This window comes from Lithobates pipiens, unplaced genomic scaffold, assembly GCF_037356315.1.
Source record: "Lithobates pipiens isolate NorthernLeopardFrog02 unplaced genomic scaffold, aLitPip1_a1.2 Scaffold_27, whole genome shotgun sequence".
Taxonomy (NCBI): Eukaryota; Metazoa; Chordata; class Amphibia; order Anura; family Ranidae; genus Lithobates; species Lithobates pipiens.
In genome coordinates, this window is record NW_027507788.1 from 148774022 (window position 1) to 148792724 (window position 18703).

The following is an 18703-nucleotide window of genomic DNA, read 5'->3' on the forward strand; positions in this document are numbered from 1 at the left end:
CTGGATGCTCTCCTGTAACCCTACTCCACTCCACGGGTTCTCAGTGTTCTAGTGTCTGAAAGTGATGGGCCTCTTCTCTTTAATAGAGAAAATCATACCTACCTTAACTAGTTTAATATTTGTCTTCATTATTTTAGCTTTTGGTTCTTCAATTAAACTCACTGTATTCTAATGCCAGTATAGAAGCAGTGTATCTGAATTGGTGCAATATCTGTAAAACATTGGGAGATTTAACCGGACCCGACACAGTGGGGATGGCTTGTAATGTTGCTTCAGGCAATGGTTACTGTGTGGGCATTCACCTTGGCACTTTGTGAAATGCATTGAGTTAGCTGTAGGGTGCTGTACAGGTCCAGGGCTGTGTTTCATCATTATGGCCCCTGATGAACCCTGCAGATGTATGCCCACCATGATGGATAAAGCCTCGACTTTATATACAGTCCAGCATCTTGGTAAGGTAAAACAGGATCACCTTATAGCTTACTGTAAAATCTAGGCTATGTTTGGAATGTTTTCACTTCACAGTGCAAACATTTCAAACTTGGTGGAAAAATTCTTACTTATTCTCAACTGCTTCCTCTGCCCTTTTGCCATGAGGATTTGTTAACAACGGCCTACACCTGGGTTACTGCATACTCCCTGCAGTCTGACACCTGAGTCATTCCTGAAAGACTTTTCACTTCCCCCAAATCTTGACTAACATCTATCCAGTGGAAAGAGTTCACAAAGAAGTGGGCTATTCTGTAGTTGGTTCTGCAGTCTCTGTCCTAAACAAAGATTCTGCAGATAGAAAGTTTGAGAAGCACCTAAAAGCTCTCTTTAATCTCGCAGGCCAAGCTGTGCAACAAACGCTTAGACAGGTGAAACTTCAACGATGCCTCACACCTATACATTTCCATTTCCATCTGTTCGGAGAGGCACTTGATCATAGTAAAGAGATCGCAGGTGGCAAGGTTTTATTCTCACAGTGCAGGGCCCCAAAATCCACCTTCTTTTAGAGTCTCTAGCTCCTCAAAATGCAGAGCACCTGTCTGCTCTAATCAGGTGAAAATTTCAAAAAGTTCAGCCCTTTTACTTTTGTCACAAGGCTTGGCCCACCAAAGCCCAAAAAGCCTTCCCCAAATCCATCTTCACAATGTTAGACACTCTTACTCCTAAGTGTGGGGGGAAGCCTGTTACAGTACCTTTTTTTGGGCCACAGATATCCCAGCCCTGTGGGTTCAATCAGTGGTTTCAAGAGAGTACAAATAGGCTTAAAACACTACCACCTCAACTCTCTTCTTTTAGGTCAACCAATAACTGCCCAAGGGGAATGGCCTCTTCATCCAGTTATCTTCAATCTGACATGCCAAAAATGGGGAAATACGGATATGGACATCCTAGCCTCCAGATTCAACAACAAACTACCCCCCCCCCCCCCCCCATAGAATGCATGAAAGTAAAAAACCTTGAGCCTTTACTGCCACTTTAAACTTCAGGTCTCAGCCTTATCCGTTCCTTTTCAAATGTCTCTTGTTCACTCTGCCTTGTATAAACCTTTATTCAAGGTGTACAGTCATGGCCAAAAGTTTTGAGGATGACACAAATATTTTCACAAAGTTGGCTGCCTCAGTTTGTATGATGGCAATTTGCATATACTCCAGAATGTTATGAAGAGCCATCAGGCAATTTCCTCTTTGCCATTAAAATTAACCTAATCCCACAAAAAAAATTTCCACGGTCTGTTGCCACAGTTCTGTTTGCCTCATTGTTGCTTACTCTTCCTATTAATTGCTTATGGATGTACCATGGTGTATGAATATTCTGTCTAGTACTGTACTCCAGGATTCCTACTTTTTGTTTAACTCATGAAGATGTATTAAATATTTTAAACATAAGGGAAAAAAGTTTGCTACTTTCTGCCATAATTGTCCGTTGTGCACAACTATCAGCAAGCACAACATTCATTATATGCTTACTCCAGCCAAAACTTGTTTGTATTTGTGTTTTTCTTGCTATGTCCCTGTTGGTGAGACATAGCCCCCACTCACTTCTGACGATTTGGGATCGTGGGCAGAATTGCCTTGATTCTGCCCCGTGATTTCAAATTGCACTGCAATAGTGTCAAAAAGCACCACGTGTGTTTGGGTGCCATAAACATTTAATGGCACCTCAAACACAGTGTGATTTAACTGTGATTGTTGTGCAATAAATTGCCTAATATCACACAACACTCGCGACAGAATCGCACTTTTTGAGGTGCCATTAAAAATGAATGGCACCCAAACACACGCATGGCATATTTTGCCACTATTGCAGTGAAATTGGGAATCACAGGGCAGAATGGAGGCGATTCTCCCCACAATCCCAGATCACCAGGTTTGACCTTGTCCCAGTGAGTGTTAGTTGAGGGGAAACCAAACAATTTTTTTCTGGGTCACTTTTTCTGTGTAGTAAATTATGTCTTGGTCAACTAAACCCCTTAATCTAAGTTTTTCTTTGAAGGATCCAAAAGACAGATTGGGGTGCCAGCTACAAACTGGGTTTGCTGATATCAAGTCGCACACCTTTTTCAGAAGCATAGACTGGGATATGGTAATATGAACAATTCTGTTATTAATATTTTCATATTTGTATTGTAATTCTGGTTAGCTATGATTTCTTATTGATCTGTAAGCTTAATGCATGTTAAAGGTACACTCTGTATTCAAAATGTAACCTTGCACACAGGGACTTCTTCTTTTCATGCAGGCATAGCAGTAGTGCAGCAGACCCATGGCTGCACAAAAAATTCTTGTTCTGGGTAATATGGTGTCCTAGGAATATAGCTACTGAGTTGTTGAACGTACATACCAGTTATTCTTAACTCTGCCTATTGAAGTTTCTGTGCTGAATCTTAGAGGAGAAAAGGAGAATGTAGAGCATAGCATTATGTGAAACGGGAACACAGTTCCATTGAGACCTACATATGAAATCCTGCTCAACTCTTCTGCAGTGAATGCCATGGAGCTCAGACTTTAGTTCAGAGTTGTAATGATTCCTAGATGGCATTAGCAATACATAGATTGATTATGTGTTTTGTCTTTTTAACTGTAATATATGTAAAATACTGTACCTTGCGCACATTAGGACCTTTCCAACTATTTAAACTCTCTTGCATTAAAAAAAAGAGCTAATATATAGAAGGGGACTGCAGACTGCTAAGTACATCTAATGGACCATGTTTTTAAAATGTTTTGCATTGCGAATGGGCCATCGTTGGTTTCCTTTCAAGGATATGTGTCATGTCTGATCTTTACTGGAGGGCTGGCAATTGGGAAACGGTGACACAGCTACCCTGCAGTTTCCTGATTTCAAAAATTAGACAGGGCTTTCTTTTGTAATGTGTATTTACTTTAGGCCTCATGCGCGCAGGGCTTAAAAAAACAGTTGTTTGTTGGGTTTTTTTTCAACCTGAAAAAACACGACCGGTAGCCTGGGTTTCCATGCACACATAGGTGTCCACAAGCATATTCACGCTCAGCGCATTCGAGCATTAATGCATTTCTGAGGCTAGAATAAATAGTGGTGTGCCTAAATGAAAATTCTGGACTGAAACTGAAAATTCAGGATACACTACATACAAGGATCACTGTCACTGGCATACACTGGTATGGTGACACTGGGACTAGTGTGGCGGTGAAGAAAACTGTTGCTGGCTGCATTTAGTCTGGTGTGGCAGCATTCGGAAACAGTGTTTAAAACTACACTGGTCTGACGACACTGGGGCTGGTGCAGCAGTGATCAGGGTCACTCTAACTGGTGCGGCAGTGATTAAGGACACTGTGACTAGTGTGGCGGTGATCAGGAACACTGTGACTGGTGCGGCGATGATCAGGGACACTGTGACTGGTGCGGCGATGATCAGGGACACTGTGACTGGTGCGGCGATAAGGGACACTGTGACTGGTGCGGCGATAAGGGACACTGTGACTGGTGCGGCGATAAGGGACATTGTGACTGGTGCGGCGATAAGGGACACTGTGACTGGTGCGGCGATGATGAGAGACGCTGTGACTGGTGCGGCAATGATGAGGGACGCTGTGACTGGTGCGGCAATGATGAGGGACGCTGTGACTGGTGCGGCAATGATGAGGGACGCTGTGACTGGTGCGGCAATGATGAGGGACGCTGTGACTGGTGCGACAATGATGAGGGACGCTGTGACTGGTGCGGCAATGATTGGGGACACTGTGACTGGTGCAGTGATGATCAGGGACACTGTGATTGGTGTGTGAAAGTGATTAGGGACATTGGGACTGGTTTGGCAGTGATCAGGGATATTGTGACTGGTATGGTGGTTGGGAGGTGGTTAGAAATATTATGTATACCAAACATATCAACCTGACTGAGTTCGCTTGGAGGTACAAGCTAGTACTTCACTTCCTATGGACCTCCTGATGTGGCTTTCCCCAAAGGAGTGTCGGGCTATCTTAAGTCCTTCCTTATCCGACTCTCTACATCTTTTGGACAGTTATGCAAATCATATCCCATAAAATCTCCTCATTTTCAAGTGTCCCCTCTTTTTAATAACCCTTAATTCCCCCCAGGACAGGATCCTCAACAATTTGCATGGTGGATTGACAAGGACTTCTACAGAATAGCACATTTTATAGATAATAAAAGGACCATAAAGCCTTCTTATTAGAGACACATTAGAGATGTCCCCTAGTGAAGCTTTTGGTGTGTGCCAAATTACCCATTTTTTTCCATTCAATAAGGACCAGGTAGATATAACAACTAATAATATATAATTAAAGCGCCAAATGCGCAAACTAAACTACAATAGGCCAGAGTGTGTCTGCCAATGTTACAAAGTGTTCCCACACAGTATGCAATGAGTCAAGTAAATAAATGCAGCGCTTACTCAAATAAATAACAAACTGAACAAATGACTGAAGTGAAAAGAATGTAAATGGTTGTGCAAACGTTGCAAGGGCACCAAATTCCTCGACTTATGATGCAAATGTGAATGACAATAAAAATACTTGACCAGTGACGTACAGATCGTCTAATTCAGCAAACCTGAACCAGAATTAGATGGAAGTAGTAAGCCTTCATACCAAACAGCATGGGCATCAGACCTGGGTGAGCAGAGGAGGAGGTGTGGGCACAGTGGTAAACCTTGTGTTAACCTTTAAAATCTATATTTCTGATTTATTAATCGCAAGATATAATATGGGTTAAATTAGAATTCTATGGACCAGGAGGAAAAGCTGTAACATAATAGCGGCACAGTGGTGTAGTGGTTGGCACTCTCGCCTAGCAGTAAGAAGGGTTGCTGGTTCGGATCCCAACCACGACACTACCTGCCTGGAGTTTGCATGTTCTCCCTGTGCCTGCGTGGGTTTCCTCCAGGTGCTCTGGTTTCCTCCCACACTCCAAAGACATGAAGGTAGGTTAATTGGCCTCTGTCCAAAATTGGCCCTAGTTTATGAATGGGGACCTTGAATTGTGGGCTCCTTGAGGGTAGGGACTGATGTGAGTGTGCAATGTACAGGGATAGGGACAATTGTAGATACTCACTCAGGTTGAACTGGATGGGCTGGTGTCTTTATTCAACCTTACTATGTAACTATGTAATAGCATTTATTAGAGTAATTTGCAGGTCTATCTAATACACAGAAAATATCTATAGTCTTAAGCAAGGGAGTAAAATATTCGGTTCAAATACGAGAATACAGATTATATTCATCACAATACAAAACAAGACATATGACATAAGACATATACCTTTAAGTGCTGGGAGGTGATCTGATAATTACCTATCTTAATGGTCCTGGGCCCAGGTCAGTTTTCATGTACCATCTATCTTTGTGTGAGTCCCACTAATAAAGGGCCATCTCTCATTGACTTGCACAGGACCACCCTGATTGGTTAGCCCTCTCCTCCCCCGGGCGTATCTCTTCCAAGATTGGTCAATTTCCTTATAACTTTATTTCCCCTCAATAGCACCTCCTCCTATGGGTTAGTGATAATTAGTCTGAAGCCAACTTGATTAAAGGGGAAGTTTTCTCTTGAATGGGGCACTTAACTATGCACAGTCATAGCCGGGGTAAATTGTCCATTCCTGAACAGATCAAAGAAGTATTTTAAGCATATCAAACACCCTTTGAAATGGATAAATGGTTGATTAGCACGGAAGAATGCACAAGCCTTTATCTAGCAAATTAATTTGGCTCCGTACTGACTACACACTCAAATGTTATCTTTTCCTGGGCCTTTGAATACCAAAGTTAGGTAAACAGCGGGGGCATCTCCCTAACACACACTTGGCATACCTGTAAGTCAAAAGGAACTGTTAATTGAATTACATACTCGAGCCAAACCTCTGTTCATGTCTTTTCTCACATCCAGCCAAGTTAACCTAACATTTACTATAAACATTCTTTATTTCTTATCCTAAACTTATATATACATCTATATACAAATATTCCCAGTTGCTAATAGAGCTTACTCATAAACTCCTCATAAGACGACACTTGGTACATAAAGGAATACTCAGTACCTCTTCAGTAGAAGCAAACTGTAATAGGGTGACTGCACTCACCGAGTTTATGCTCTTAGTAAACAAATGCCTCATTAAGAAGGCCCATCTTTTTTGCCTCATTTATTTGGGTCCTGTCCATAACACGCAGACTCTTGATTGATTGTATCGGAGGGAGCACCCTTCCTTTTTTATTTGTCAAACCACATTGGTATGTCTGTACTTTGTTAAACTTTTGAATAAAAATCTATTGAAAGTAAAAATATATGGTATCCCTTGGGCCTAAGGCAAGGAATGGTTGCCTCCAAACATCTGTAGGCCTTCATGACCATCTCAAATGCTTGGGTCTAGAACATCATATCCACATCATATGGGTCTTTGCCGCCAACTTACCTTATACTGTCAAATGTGGAAAATGTCCTAAAGACGAACAGGTATACAGTACACTCTGTTCTCAAGCATCTCCTCTCTCAAGGGGTCTGTGTCCTAGAAGAGAAATGGTTCCAGAGTTTATGCTCAAACTTGTTCACTGTTTTCAAAACAAATTGACCTTCTCCCCCTTCAGGATCTAAAAATACTTAACGGCTTCCTTCAAGTTCAAAAAGTCTGTATGGTGTGTCCATGTTGCTTCCTTTCAAAAGGGGATCTTCTGAAATCTGTGGACATCAAGGACACCTACTGGCACATCGCTGTTTTCCCCCTGCATCAATGATACCTGTTTTGTGGGCACACAACATTGCCAATTTGTTGTGCTTTCCTTTAGTCGGTCCACAACACTTCTGGTCAACACAAAGGTGTTTTAGCTCTACTTCGCTCTTAGTATTTGTCGGATATCTATACAGTTTCCTGGTAAAGGAACAGTAGGTCCAGATTCTCTGGTGAAGCCACGTGATATGTGGCGCAGCGTATTAGCGGGGAGCCATGTGACATTGACACAAGACCAGCAGTGAGGCAGGACCGTAACTGTCATTATTTGGATGTCTACTACTACATACGATCTTATTAAATACAATGTGAGTGCAATATTATTTTAATAAAACTGGCACATGTCGCACACAAAGGTATTTCACCAGTATGTGATTTTGACTTGCAGCATGGAGATTTAGGTTGCACATTCCATGCAGAAAGTTATGGCTAATGAAGATTTTTAACTAAACATGAGTCCATGAACTTTTCTTGGCTGATTGTGATGTTTATTTATCATGTGATGTTATATTATTTACATGTAACAATTTTTAATAAGTGCACATTGTTTTATTTTGGGATATTATTTGGATGGTGTGCTTTTAGAACAATATTGTAAAGAATCAAATCATCGGCACTACACTATTTTATGTTATTTTAGTTACTATAATAGGTGTGGGAATACGTTGTAATTGGAAGCAGCAGTTGATTACAGGTGTTTTAGCATTTGGTGTCGGCACACTAGTATCCGTTTATATTATTTCCAGATTCTGTCAGCCAGTGTTCGATGAATACTGCAAACCCTACAGATGCATCCAAAATCTTCAGAAATCAGTGCTGGATTCGACTCGCAGCTTGGAGTATCCGAGCCTGAACTTAGATACTCTCCTGACCAGAGTCTTCCCCTCTGCTCAGTTATATTCAGACAGTTGCAACTCAACATTCTGTCAGCGCTTGACAAGCAGACTTAGTCTCTCAATCGCACTTGCCCTGGTGTGGTGGCTTTCTAGTCGCTCACAATGAATGCAAGCCTATTGGGCTGGTGAGAAATCCTGGAAACCCTCACAGTGCAGAGGATTTGTTCATCAAAGGATGTTTGGCTCTTAAACTATAACCTGAAGAGCTGCTCACTTGCAATTTGATTGCCCCTTCAACACTAAATATCTCGGTCTCCATTCCCCAACCAGTATTCAGTGGGACAGTGCCATGGTAGTGCCTTTATCAGCGATTAGGAGGCACCAGAGGACATGCAGCTCAAAAAGAGTCCAGACCTGATTTTTAACGGAGATAATTTCAACCTACTTAGACTCCTGGCAAACACTTTGTGGGCTCTCTCAGATCATCCAGATTTTTTACCTTTTCACCATCCCAGTCATTGGTTTTAGTAGCTTGGTCAACCGAGCTTCATCAGCCATTAGAAGGCACCAGAAGCAGCTTGAAAAGAGACAACCCTGATTTTTAACTGAGATCATTCCTACCTAATTTACAGTGGGGGGGAGTAATTGATCCCCTGCTGAATTTGTACGTTTGCCCACTGACAAAGAAATGATCAGTCTATAATTTTAATGATACCGGTAGGTTTATTTTAACAGTGAGAGACAGAACAACAACAAAAATTTACAGAAAAACACATTTCAAAAAAGTTATAAATTGATTTACATTTTAATGAGTGAAATAAGTATTTGATCCCCTATCAATCAGCAAGATTTGTCTCTCAGGTGTCTTCTATACAGGTAACTAGCTGAGATTAGGAGCCCTCTCTAATGCTGGCCATACATTATACAATTATCTTCTATAGATTTCCTTTAGATTTACCAAAACCATATAATATGAGGTCAAATCTAAACACTTTCAACTTCTGTGCAATCATACAGGCCCCTGTACTACACAGTTGAAGGTAAATCTAAAGGAAATTGAATAAGAAAATTGTATAATGTATGGCCAGCTTTAAAGGAAATGCTCCTAATCTCAGCTTGTTACCTGTATAAAAGACATCTGTCCACAGAAGCAATCAATCAAATTCCAATCTCTCCACGGCCAAGACCAAAGAGCTGTCTAAGGATGTCATGAACAAGATTGTAGACTTACACAAGGCTGGAATGGGTTACAGGACCATCGCCAAGCAGCTTGGTGAGAGGGGGACAACAGTTGGTGTGATTATTCGGAAATGGAAGAAACGCAAAATAACTGTTGATCTCCCTCAGTCTGGGGCTCCACATTGCAGACTTTCAATGATCATGAGAGCGGTGACGAATCAGCCCAGAACTACAAGGCAGAATCTTGTAAATGATCTCAAGGAAGCTGGGACCATAGTCACAAAGAAAACAATTGATAAAACACTACGCCGTGAAGGACTGAAATCCTGCAGCACCCGCAAGGTCCCCCTGCTCAAGAAAGCACATGTACAGACCTGTGCAAAGTTTGCAAATGAACATCTGAATGATTCAGATGAGAACTGAGTGAAGTGTTGTGGTCAGATGAGACCAAAATCAAGCTCTTTGGCATCAACTCAACTCAATGTGTTTGGAGGAGGAATGCTGCCTATGACCTCAAGAACACCATCCCCACTGCCAAGCATGGAGGTGGAAACATTATGCTTTGGGGTGTTTTTCCACTAAGGGGACAGAACAACTTCACTGCATCAAAGTGACAATGGATGGGGCCATGTACCGTCAAATCTTGGATGAGAACCTCCTTCCCTCAGACAGGGCATTAACAATGGGTCGTAGATAGGTATTACACCATGACACTGACCCAAATCACACTGCCAAGGCAACAAAGGAGTGGCTCAAGAAGGACAATAAGACCTTAATCCCATTGAAAAATGTGGAGGGAGCTGAAGGTTTTAGTTACCAAACATGTGATTGCCAACAAGGGTTTTGCCATCAAGTACCATGTCATGTTTGGCGAAGGGGTCAAATACTTATTTAATTAAAATGCAAATCAATTTATAACTTATTTGAAATGTGTTTTTCTGGATTTTGTTATTCTCTCACTGTTAAAATAAACCTACCATTAAAATTATTAAACTGATAATTTCTTTGTCAGTGGACAAATGTATAAAATCAGCGGGGGGGATCAAATACTTTTTTGCCCTCGCTGTATGCTTTTCCCCCACTTAAGCTACTTCCTGGCCTAATTCACAGGATCAAGATTCAGGTGATCCTCATTGCATTGAGCTTGCCAGGAAGGACGAGGTATTCAGAATCTGGGCAAACTCTTTGTTGGCTCATTCAGATCATCCCACTTTTCTATTCTTTCACCATCCCAGTCGCTGGCTCTAGCAGCTTTACTCTCAGCTGTTGAAGCCCAGATTTGGAAGGAATAAATTTGGTCATTCAGAGATGCAAGGAAGCTTTTGGGGAGGGGAGAAGAGAGATAAGGGTTGTGGTGGGAGATGCTTTCAGAGGTGGGGGATTTGGGAGAGTGGTTAGAGGGTGGAAGTGAGATGTGTCCAGCTTGTGAAAGTGAGCTGAACCCTTCACACTAGGGGCATAGCACAGCCATAAACCATGCACTTTGTAGTGCATTCCTCAACCCAGCACTCTGTTCATAGTGCACCCCTGAACTCTGCCACACCCACCGTTAGTTAAGAAATGCAGGACATCAGCGCCGACAGCTCAGCAGGACGCAGCATCGGAAGAGGGTCATTGGTGAGAGCGGCGGAAGAGGTAGAAGACCACAGGATGAAGATGGAGGAAGAAGTGGAGAAGATGTTTAATAAAAGACTTGTCAAAAACTGTCTACTGTTATTTTTAATACTACACTACTTTTTTCCAGGTGACTGGTAGGGGTACAATGTACCCCATACTCATTCACATGGAGGGGGCCAGGATCTGTAGCCCCCATTTTTAGGGGGCTTCCATATTCTGATAAGCCCCTCGCCCGCACACCCCGACAACCACCTTGCAAGGGTTGATGGGAAGAGGCCCTTGTCCCCATCAAATGGGGGCAAGGTGCTTTGGGGTGGGGGGGGGGGGGGTGCAGAGCACATCATCTGTGTCCCATCGGGCAGATTTTCCTTCACTTCCCATAGCCAAAATAGGAAGTGAGAGAAAATCCATCCAAAGGCTCTCTGGTTGTCACCAGAACTGGTAGATTTCCCCTCTGTTTCTGTCTAGGGACAACCTAAAATTTGGGATTTTCTTTCACCTTTGGTGATAATGGTAAACGGGACAAATAGAGACGGTGAATCTCCTTAATGGTATATAGATGGCATTCTAAACATGACAGGGGTTCTAATTCCTCTCCACCCTTTTGAAATCTTGAAAAATAAAAAGTTTTCCCTGTAGTTACACTTTAACAGTCAGAGATGCACATTTTGGCTGGGTTCACACTGACGTGCGGAACGGCTCACAGCAGGGGTCCGGTGCGTCCCTGTTCACGTTTTCAGGTCCCATTTCAGTCCGAATTTTTGCCTGAATTTGGACCTGAAATGGACCAGATGACGCACAGGACTCCTATGCAATTTGCTCCGCAACCATCCCCTAACTGTGAACCGACTGCGTTGAGAGCCGGCCACAGTCTCCTGATGTGAATTGGATGTGGCGAAACCCTGCATTCAATTCGCAATAGTGTGAACCAACCTTAAATAAAACTTAGCACTGTGCACTGGATAATTCTTGGTTACATTTTGCTGGAGTTCCCCTTTTAATGGAGCCCTCCATGCCCACCTGCCTGCCTCTGACACCTCCAACCCCCCCACAAGGTGCTTTACTTAGGAACATGTCTCTGCCACAGACGTTGTTGTAGAACATACAGGAATAAGTCTCTGCCATAGACGACGTTGTAGAACATTCAGGAAATGAAAACTTGTGGAACACTCACGTGGCTAGCCAGCCCCGAGACAATGTCAGGTGGCTCCACACCCCAGGCCATAGCCTTCCTGGGGGCTGGTCAGGAGGACCAGGACCATGGAGTCAGAACATACTTCTGGACTGGAACCCCGAACCACGTGACATCCACATCTTAAGTACCCTTTCCCAGAAAGCACGGCAAGAGTGACACTCCCACTGGGCGGGCTCCTAGAGAGTAACCTTAAAGCACCTAACCAGACTGTGGTTCCATGCCTGCCAAAAGAGACAGTTCCCCCTGTGGCCAGACTGAACATCCTATAGTCCAGTCAGACTGATGCTGAGGTCCAAATTTGAAACAATTGTATTAAGCCAAACTGCAGTTCCGGTGTAACTTTAAATTTCAAAAACACAGCGCGTGCTCTTCAGGGGCCGGCGCTGCATAATGATGACATCAGCAGATCTTCCTTACGTGTATAAGTTTTACTCAGGAGTTGCTGAGTGACACAGCGGGGGCCAGAAGACTTTTTTTCTTTGAATTCTGGGAGTTTGCATGGACTATTGTTTGGACACTTATGTATGGATTTTGCAGCCTCTGAACTGCCATACTTATAGCTGAATTAGAGTCAATGTGATTTTGCTGACCAGCATTTCAAATGCAGGTAAATAACGGTCATTGACATTAACCCTTACAGTGCACCCCCAGCTGTATTTATTTTTGTTTAATATGCTAGAATCTCATAATGTGTATGTCCAACCAAGACTTTTTTCCTCTTTAAAAAAAAAAAAAGTGTTAGAACAGAGAAAATTCCCCTCACCTACTGTCCGAATGACCACGGTTTCACCAGACGAGAGGTGAGGGAAAAGCTCCAGCAACAACAGACAGAAATTACGAGTACAGCTGGCAACTCTTGGCTTTTTTTTTTCTTGGTGAGCTTAAGGAAGGGGTTAATGAACTATAAATATATCAAAACTTATGCAGGCAAGGCCAAGGGAATATATCACTCTAGGCAATAAAATACCCCTTATAAACTAGAAACTGCAACACAAACAAAAAAAAAAAAATACAGTGCCTTGAAATAGGTATTCATACCCCTTGAAATTTTACACAATTTGTCATGTTACAACCAAAAATGTAAATTCATTTTTGGCATGTTATGTGCTAAACCGACACAAAGTGGCGCATATTTGTGAAGTGGAAGGAACATGATAAATACTTTTCAATTTTTTTTTACAAATATGTGAAAAGTGTGGTGTGCATTTGTATCCAGCACCTCTCCTGCAATTACAGCTGCAAATAGTTCTGGGTATGTCTCGACCAGCTTTGCACATCTAAAGAGTGATATTTTTGCCCATTCTTCTTTGCAAAATAGCTCAAGCTCTGTCAGATTGGATGGAGAGCATCTGTCAACAGCAATTTTCAAGTCTTCCCACAGATTCTCAATTGGATTTAGGTATGGACTTTGAGCCATTTTAACATGAATATGTTTTGATCTAAACCATTACATTGTAGCTCTGGCTGTATGTTTAGGGTCGTTGTCCTGCTGGAAGGTAAACCTCCGACCCAGTCTCAAGTCTTTTGCAGACTCTAACAGGTTTTCTTCTAAGATTGCCCTGCATTTTGCTTCATCCATCTTCCCACCAACTCTGACCAGCTTCCCTATCTCTGCTGAAGAAAAGCATCCTCACAACATGATGTTGGCACTACCATGTTTCACGGTGAGGATGGTGTGTTCAGGGTAATGTAGTGTTCAATCTCTGCCACACATAACGTTTTGGTTTTAAGCCAAAAAGTTCAATTTTGGTCTCATCTAACCAGAGCACCTTTTTCCATGTTTGCCCCCCCCCCCCCCCCCCGCAAAAAGAAAAAATGGCTTCTTGAAAACTACAAACGGGACTTTTTATGGCTTTCTTTCAGCAGTGGCTTTCTTCTTGTCACTCTTCCATAAAGGCCAGCTTTGTGGAGTGCACGACTAATAGTTGTCCTGTGGACAGATTCTCCCACCTGAGCTGTGGATCTCCACAGCTCCTCCAGAGTTACCATGGACCTCTTGGTTGCTTCTCTGATTTAATGCTCTCCTTGCCCGACCTGTCAGTTTAGGTGGATGGCCATGTCTTGGTAGGTTTGCAGTTGTGTCATATGTGTTCTATTTTCGTGAAATGTTCAAAGCTTGGTATTTTTTTTTTTTTTTTTTTTTTTTTATAACCTAACCCTGCTTAAAACTTCTCCACATCTATATCCCTGACCTGTCTGGCGTGTTCCTTGGCCTTCAGGATTCTGTTTGTTCACTAAGGCTCTCTAACAAATCTGAGGGCTTCACAGAACATACTGAGGTTAAATTACACACAGATGGACTCTATTTACTAATTAGGTGACTTCTGAAGGCACTAGATTTTATTTAGGGGTATCAGAAGAAAGGGGGCTGAATACAAATGCACGCCACACTTTTCAGATTTTTTTTTTTTAAATCTGAAAACCATTTATCATTTTCCTTCCACTTCACAATTATGTGCCACTTTGTGTTGATCACATAAATCCCAATAAAATACATTTACGTTTTTGGTTGTAACATGAAAAAATGTAGCAAATTTCAAGGGGTATGAATACTTTTTCAAAGCTCTGTAACTAGAGGAGAGCGTGAATTAGGAAGGAGATTTATTTTCCTAAAGACAAGACTGCCCAGTGCTTCTTTCAGGCATGCTGGACACACACAATACTGCTTATTTTGTTCCTGCAAGCATGCATCTCCAATGTCATGTTAACCAACTTCCTTTTTCTACCTGACTTATGTCAGCAAGTACAGCATCACATGGGTTAGGGCAGTGATGGCGAACCTTGGCACCCCAGATGTTTTGGAACTACATTTCCCATGATGCTCAACTGCACTGCAGAGTGCAGGAGCATCATGGGAAATGTAGTTTCAAAACATCTGGGGTGCCAACGTTCGCCATCACTGGGTTAGGGGACTCTACTTTTAGCTCATCAACACAACCAGCCTGGCCTTTCAGCGGCATCTAGTGGCCAAAATTCCAATTGCATCATCTTACAAGCAGGAAAAGGCAGCTACTCTGGCACCCCTGAACCGTTCCAAAAGGCAAAACTTGAATATCCATTTCCCATATTGAGTACGGGTCCAACCCCCAAGCCAAACTCTGCCTATAAACCACCAAATACAGAGAAAATGCTGCGCCATATTCAGTTGAATTTTTTTTTTCTGAGTGGAAAAGTCAGATGAGTACTATTACTCTTGGGCATGATTTGCCCAGTTAGGGCCTAAAGTGTAACTGAAGCCAAACCTTTTTTTTAGTTTTGGATAGATTGGAACACCTGCTAGTTTTTATTGCTGTCTTTGCCCTAGTTTGGGACATTCAACCTCTCTATTTGTCTATTTATTATCAAAGTAAAAGAAAATCAAAAATGGTGGATTGATACTAGATCATTAATAGAAGGGAAATCTTCCAATGGGGAAACTCGTTCTGGTGGGTCCTGGTTGGGACCTCGGAATTCCCTCACTTTGTAAGGATTTCCTCTAACTTCCTGTTTTGTCTATGGGACAGGAAGTGAAATGAAATTTCCCATATGGGACATAGGTGGCAAATAAACTGACAGGGGTTGTCACACTCCCGTTTTCTATCCAAAATGAGAAAAGGGTATGTAAGGTACAAGGGAAAAAAGTAGGGAAAGTGAGAGGCAGGTGTATGGCTTGGTGGGCCCATATTTTGATATATGTAAAAGGCCTTCTTGCAGGCCCTATGAGGCACCCCTCTATAAAATAGGGAAAGCCTCCGTGAGAAGGGATCAATGTAGAAAGTTCTTCTGGAGTAAGCAAAATGTCGCTGTCTTTGTAGAGGATCCAGGGTCTCCAAATATGAAAAAAACAAGAGGAGAGGCGCCTCTGGGTGCAGTAGTTTTAAAACACGGCTTTAATGTATAAAATAGTAGCACTCACATTTAGATGAGAAAAAGCAGACATAGTATATTGAATGTCATGAAGAGTATCCCAAAGTCCATGCTGTAAATATCATTGCTGATGACAACACTTCGACAGGTAGTATGGCTGGCTCCGGAAGGCGGCCTCAAACCGAGACTTGGAACGCAAGATTCAGCTGGCTCAGCGGGATGACACCTCTCATTTTTTAAAACGACTGCACCCAGAGGCGCCTCTCCTCTTGTTTTTTTTTTCTACAGTCTTAGTATATGGTTTCTAGTCTACATTGATGGCAGCCCTCCGTGCATCCCATGGATTGAGTCCCTTTTCCATTTGACATCTTACATAGATGTTCTTAAAGGGGTTGTAAAGGTAAATGTTTTTTCACCTTAATGCATTCTATGCATTAAGGTGAAAAACATCTGACAGTGCCTGCGCCCCCAGCCCCCCTGTTTTACTTACCTCACCCCTCGAAAGTCCCGTGCTTGTCCCCCGACGTCCTTTCCACCGTTCAGCCTGGCCGCTGATTGGCTGGAGTGGATGGAAAGCAGCGCAGCCATTGGCTCGCACTGCTGTCAATCACATCCACTGACACGGAGCACCGGGGGGCGGGGCCGTGTTATACAGCGAGCGGCTATAGCCACCGGCTGTATCACGGGAGCACGCCTGCAGATGCTTCTCACCATGCGAGGGAGCTCGCATGAACGTGAGAAGCACCTGCGGGAGAAAGCTGAGACAGCCGCCGAGGGACCCCAGAAGAGCAGGTTCGGGGCCACTCTGTGCAAAACGAGGTGCACAGTGGAGGTAAGTATAACATGTTTGTTATTTATTTTTATTTTTTTTAAATTCACTTTACAATCCTTGTAAAGTTTTATTATATGGACTTTTTTTCCAATATAGAACATAATTTAATTGCATTGGCCAAAAAATGTACTCTTGGATTAGTGCGCCTATATTTGTTGTTATCTCCAAATATGAGTGTAGAGTGTATGTTTATCATATAATTGAGTTGTTAGTGGTTCAAGTATTAATATTAGACAGAAGTTTGAATCCATTCCTAGTAATAGGAGTATGCATAGGCCTGCACATCCTATTTCATTGGGGGTGTGCGCCTCAAAGGTCCAACACATAGATGTGTATATACTGAAGGTGTCAGTAGGGCAGTAATTGCTGTCAGTAGTTTTAATTTATTTTTTTACATATTTTTTTAGAAGCTTGTTATGGGGCTTTACTGAAATACTAGGGGTTTAAAGGGGAATCTGCACTACACAGGGTGATTAGGGTGTGCCCAGGCACACCTGGCATACCCTGTGCACACACCTATGGTAGTATTCCAGTGTTTGGGGATTGTTTGGTGCTGATAGGAAGAGGCGTATGAGAGTTTTTTAAACATTTGTTGCCAGAAAGCCTTTTTTACAGCTTCAGAGCATTGCCCCAATTTCTTTTTCACATCTCCAGCATAGGAGTTTGTTGGGGGAATATTTTTGAGTTGTGAAAAGGTGCCAGCACCTGGATAAAAATATCTTCTCCTGGGATGATCTTGCTATATGTCATTTGTGTTGGTGTAAGAGACTTTTTCATGACATCTGTAAATTCTTTCTCTAATTCCTTTATATAGTAGGGCCAAGAAGTAAATTGTTGAAATCATAGGATAACATATAATAGAATTATTTTGTGTATGGCTTCATCTTTCTTTGTAAACACAATGTTTCAAAGTATATATTGAGTGGGGAGCAGATATTTTTCGTAATGAGATATAGAAGTCTGTTAGCCTAAGTTATTGTGATTTCCCCAGTAGGGGGTAAGGTATGGGCCTCTAATATTGTCATAATTTAAACTCTTATTCTCTTCATTCTCTTTATTGTAAAAATCCTATAAGTATAATGCTCAACATGATCTGCTCTCATGATCATGTGTGTTTACTAATCAATTTACTGTACCACAAGGACAGACAAACTCATCTTCTACTCCTCTTCCAGAGGCAACAGGTAATGGCAATCAGTAAGCTACTGTTATTTAGCAAACATTGAAGCTGTAAAAAAATGTGGAAAGATCACTCCATGTACCTTTTAGTCAGAGTTCTTTAATATGCTGCAGCCAAAATCCAGAGAGCACCTCACAGGTTCACTAGGAGTGCACTGCCCGAAGCTTGCGTTATGTAACCTTCTGTCTCTGATTTCTATATAACCAATGGCATTCATCCTAGGCAGGTTTGATTCTGATTGCTGGCTGCAAGAAACTTCTTAACAATTCTTAAGGAGATGTATTTGGGAATTCCTCTCCTGTATCTCAAGCAGTGGCTCTCAGATTAGTTAGGGTGTTGCTGGTAGCATGTGTGATTGCCTACAGAAATATTTGGATGAAACTTGGAAGTAATGAGCAAGTAGGCTTCACTCCGTGTAAGCATTTAAAGGATCAATTTTCCATTTTGACTGGAGTGTCTGTTTAAACCGTTTAATGTATTGGAGTTTTATCGACGGTAAATAATCCCATTAGCTTTCCACAAGACACAGGACCCTAATCAAAGCTCTTTCTGCTGTAATTTACTAGTTTACATCCATCCACATGAAAGCGAAGGAATGGCTGATTGAAATCACTTTACACTACCTGAGACCTCACAACATGCTTCCCTTTGATTAAAGCCACCACCACTAGCACTGTTCTCAGCAGATATCCTGGAGTGTGGAATTGCAAGGCATGATTCCACCAAACAGTCAGCTGGTGGCAGCAGCATCCTGTTTATGGAATAGTGTTCACAAGTTGTGAACCATTTCTTCCAGCCCTTTTAATAG

The 18703-nt window shown here is 42.3% G+C and overlaps 1 protein-coding gene across 4 annotated transcripts in view; it reads left to right on the forward strand.

Moving 5' to 3' along the window:
• The window catches only part of PRKCZ (protein kinase C zeta), a 614201-nt gene that overhangs the window by 520891 nt on the left and 74607 nt on the right, over positions 1–18703 (forward strand). For all 4 annotated transcript variants that reach the window (XM_077457658.1, XM_077457659.1, XM_077457662.1 and 1 more), the window contains one exon: positions 2485–2574. In XM_077457658.1, coding sequence (XP_077313784.1) covers positions 2485–2574 — 90 coding nt within the window. The remainder of the gene's footprint in view (positions 1–2484; positions 2575–18703) is intronic.